Source organism: Telopea speciosissima, chromosome 1 (genome assembly GCF_018873765.1).
Source record: "Telopea speciosissima isolate NSW1024214 ecotype Mountain lineage chromosome 1, Tspe_v1, whole genome shotgun sequence".
Classification (NCBI taxonomy): domain Eukaryota; kingdom Viridiplantae; phylum Streptophyta; class Magnoliopsida; order Proteales; family Proteaceae; genus Telopea; species Telopea speciosissima.
In genome coordinates this window covers 22,396,947-22,400,351 of record NC_057916.1, presented here as the reverse complement: position 1 = coordinate 22,400,351, position 3,405 = coordinate 22,396,947, and the positions used below count along the sequence as shown (strand labels likewise).

General features: G+C 44.3%; 1 protein-coding gene across 1 annotated transcript; it reads left to right on the top strand.

Moving 5' to 3' along the window:
* The first annotated feature begins 303 nt into the window (after positions 1-303).
* On the top strand, positions 304-1,618 carry LOC122649883 (probable aquaporin PIP1-4). The gene is made up of 4 exons (XM_043843143.1): positions 304-654; positions 826-1,121; positions 1,237-1,377; positions 1,478-1,618. The coding sequence occupies exons 1-4, from the start codon at positions 324-326 to the stop codon at positions 1,568-1,570; spliced, it is 861 nt and encodes a 286-aa protein (XP_043699078.1). The 5' UTR covers positions 304-323; the 3' UTR covers positions 1,571-1,618.
* Positions 1,619-3,405: the final 1,787 nt, after the last annotated feature.

Here is a 3,405-nt window from a genome sequence, read left to right as displayed (position 1 = left end):
TGAGTCCAGTTCCCCTTGGCAGTGAGCATTATTGCTCTATAAATACATATACCAGTGAAACCACTCCAAGTCCATATCCTCTGTCATCACAGGAAGTGGTATCCCATCCCATCCCATCCCATCCTGTACTTCATACTACAGAAGCTTCCATTCTATTCGGTCAGGTTCAGTTCATCATCATCCACTTCATTCATTTCCAAGTCCAAGGAAATCAAAATATTTAGAAAGAAGAAACAAGCAACTTCCACTTGCAAGTTGCAACTAGGAAGGGAGAGGAATCCAAAGAGAGAGAGAGAGAGAGAGAGAGAGAGAGAGAGAGAGAGATGGAGGGGAAAGAAGAGGACGTAAAAGTGGGAGCAAACAAGTTCCAGGAGAGGGTGCCGATAGGGACGGCTGCCCAGAGCCAAGACAAGGACTACAGGGAGTCACCCGCAGAGCCGTTGTTCGAAGCAGGGGAGTTGAGGTCATGGTCTTTCTACAGGGCAGGGATCGCGGAGTTCATGGCAACCTTCCTGTTCTTGTACATCACCATCTTGACGGTGATGGGTGTGAATAGGTCCCCCACCAAGTGTGCTTCCGTCGGGATTCAAGGCATCGCTTGGGCTTTCGGTGGAATGATCTTTGCTCTCGTCTATTGCACTGCTGGCATATCAGGTACTACTTCTTAATAATTAATTAATTAATTATATCGTTAATTTTGATCGATATCAATAAGTTAAGTTAAGGAGGATCTGCTACTACTACTACTACTACTACTACTTCAAATTTGTTGATGATCTGATAAACACTTTTAATTAATTAAATTGACACTGTGTGACTGTGAAGGGGGTCACATAAACCCAGCGGTGACTTTCGGACTGTTTCTGGCTAGGAAGCTATCACTCACGAGGGCGGTGTTCTACATGGTGATGCAGTGTCTTGGGGCCATCTGCGGTGCAGGAGTGGTGAAAGGGTTCCAGAAGAACCAGTACGAGATGCTGGGTGGGGGTGCCAACGCGGTGGCCCATGGCTACACCAAGGGCGATGGCCTTGGAGCCGAGATCGTCGGCACCTTCGTCCTCGTCTACACCGTCTTCTCTGCCACCGATGCCAAGCGTAACGCCCGAGACTCTCACGTCCCCGTAAGTCCTCCATATTCTTTCTTTCTTTCCTTACTTCCTTTGGTCCTTGGCTGGCTTCTTTCCCTTATTACTTGTTGTTAATTTGTTTTTGATGGACGACGTACGTACACTCTAGATCTTGGCACCGTTGCCCATTGGGTTCGCAGTGTTCCTGGTCCACTTGGCCACCATTCCCATTACAGGAACCGGTATCAACCCAGCCAGGAGTCTCGGTGCCGCCATCATCTACAACAGGGACCACGCCTGGGATGACCATGTATGTAAATTACATCTTCTCTTCTCGTAGCTTGTTTGTTAATTTCCAGTTTGTACCTTATTTAATTAGAAGTTGTTGTTTGGTATTTTGGCACATGCAGTGGATTTTCTGGGTGGGACCTTTCATCGGGGCAGCACTTGCAGCTCTCTACCATCAGGTGGTGATCAGGGCCATTCCCTTCAAATCCAAGTGATTTATATAGATGATCACTAATGCACATATATATATATATATATATATGCATGGTCTTCTTCTCTATATATGGTTCTTCTTCATTTTATTTTCTGCTTTGATGTCATGGCTCTCTCCCTCTCTGCTGCTTCTGCTGCTTCTGCCTTCTTCTTCTCCTTCGTTTCTTCCAATGTAAATGTATTATTATGTAATAATATTTCTCTGTAACAAGTAATGGTATGCCAATTTCGTGGACTTTTAAGAATAATTTAATAGATTTTATGGCTGGAAAATTGGATTGATTGGGCCGATTTGAACACGCCCAAGCCCACCTTGAGCCTGACATAGTCTGGATTGGGCTTTTTCAGCCCACAGGGCAACCCACGGCTGAGATTTTCAGGCTTGGGGTCAGGCTAGGCTAAAACCTGGATCTGAGCCCAACTCAGCCCAGCTCAGCTCTGCATTTTTTAGTATGTATAAATATATATATATAATCATATCTAATACATATATATATAATTATATAATGTATTAAGGACAAGGTGATTTTAATTTATAATTGTTTTTTGAAAATAAATAATATAATAATCTTTGTGAGGGGTGTAGAGTACCCAATGGTGTAGAGATTCATTTTTCTTAATATGTAATTATACATAGTTACATCATACATAGGGAGTGCCAGGATCATCAGGACCAACTAGGTTAATCAGGGCTAGAATGGGTTGGACTGAACCCAACAGGGATTAGCCGGAGCTGAGATATCTCAGCCTGACCTCAGGCTGCACTGAGCTGGGCCTGAGTTAAGAGAACCTAGAGTTGAGCTGAGGTTTTAAAAAACCTTACCCAGTCCAGCCCAAAGTCCAAGAAAAGGAAAGATACCTAACAGCTTATGCCATGTAGATCATGCCACCTCACCTCATAGCCTGTGTGGCAGGACACAAAGAAACCAAATATGGAAGAATGAATTAAATATTGGGAGGTAGAGCGTTACCTGGTCGCGTGGCCTCTGTGCCAGTATGGAGACCAATGGAAGCGCACACCCAAGCATCCAATGTGGGGCCGGAATGATCATGTGCATGGACACGGACAGGCGCGACCAAGCAGCCTTCTTTTTCCCTTATTATAGTATGGGAGAAATTTCTCTGTCCGGGAGTGTGGCCTACGTCAGCACTCTCATGAGTCTATCTCTCTCCTCCCCATATGAAAAGACACCTCTGCCCCCTTGTTTTGAGGAGGAGAGAGATAGACACATGGGAGTGTGGCGTAAGCCACACTCCCGGACAGAGAACTACTACCCTTATAGTATATACACATTAGAGTTGATGTAGAACTCAGAATATTCCCAAGAAATTCATGTCCAAGTCTTGATAATAAAGATGAAATCTTCTTCTAAGCTGCCGACAAAAAATTAAACTAGGAATCCATTTTTCTCGGGTGAGCAACGGGTGTCAAATTCCACAGTTTGGTCGGTTATCCGTCTTTAATTGGTCTTAATGGGTTGAGCTTTTATTTTTAGATAAAATCTTTAATGGGTTGAGCCGTTGAGTATTGGGTTGGTTAATAGTTAACTGGTGTTGTGTCACGGTTTGTATCTGTGCCTAGGCATAGCCGTGTGCAAAATGATGGGCGCACCACCCTAGGTCCTTTCCACCCTTCCAGGGGATATGCCAGTCATTTAGCACGCAGCAGCACAACATCAGTTAGTGTTCCTTTTCCCTTTGTACAATTATACATTTGGTCATAGTTTTCATTTTGATGAATCTATCATGTTAATCGGTTGGATCCAGGGGTTTTGTTCATGGTATCGGGCCATCAGTCACCGGTGATATCAATACCAACACAGATACGGATCGGCCA

Bases quoted from the DNA above. Each gene is read 5' to 3' on its own strand.
- LOC122649883 (XM_043843143.1), top strand. From the start codon at position 324: ATGGAGGGGAAAGAAGAGGACGTAAAAGTGGGAGCAAACAAGTTCCAG. The intron at 655-825 runs GTACTACTTCTT...GTGACTGTGAAG, and splicing joins TTGCACTGCTGGCATATCAG to GGGGTCACATAAACCCAGCG. The intron at 1,378-1,477 runs GTATGTAAATTA...TGGCACATGCAG, and splicing joins ACCACGCCTGGGATGACCAT to TGGATTTTCTGGGTGGGACC.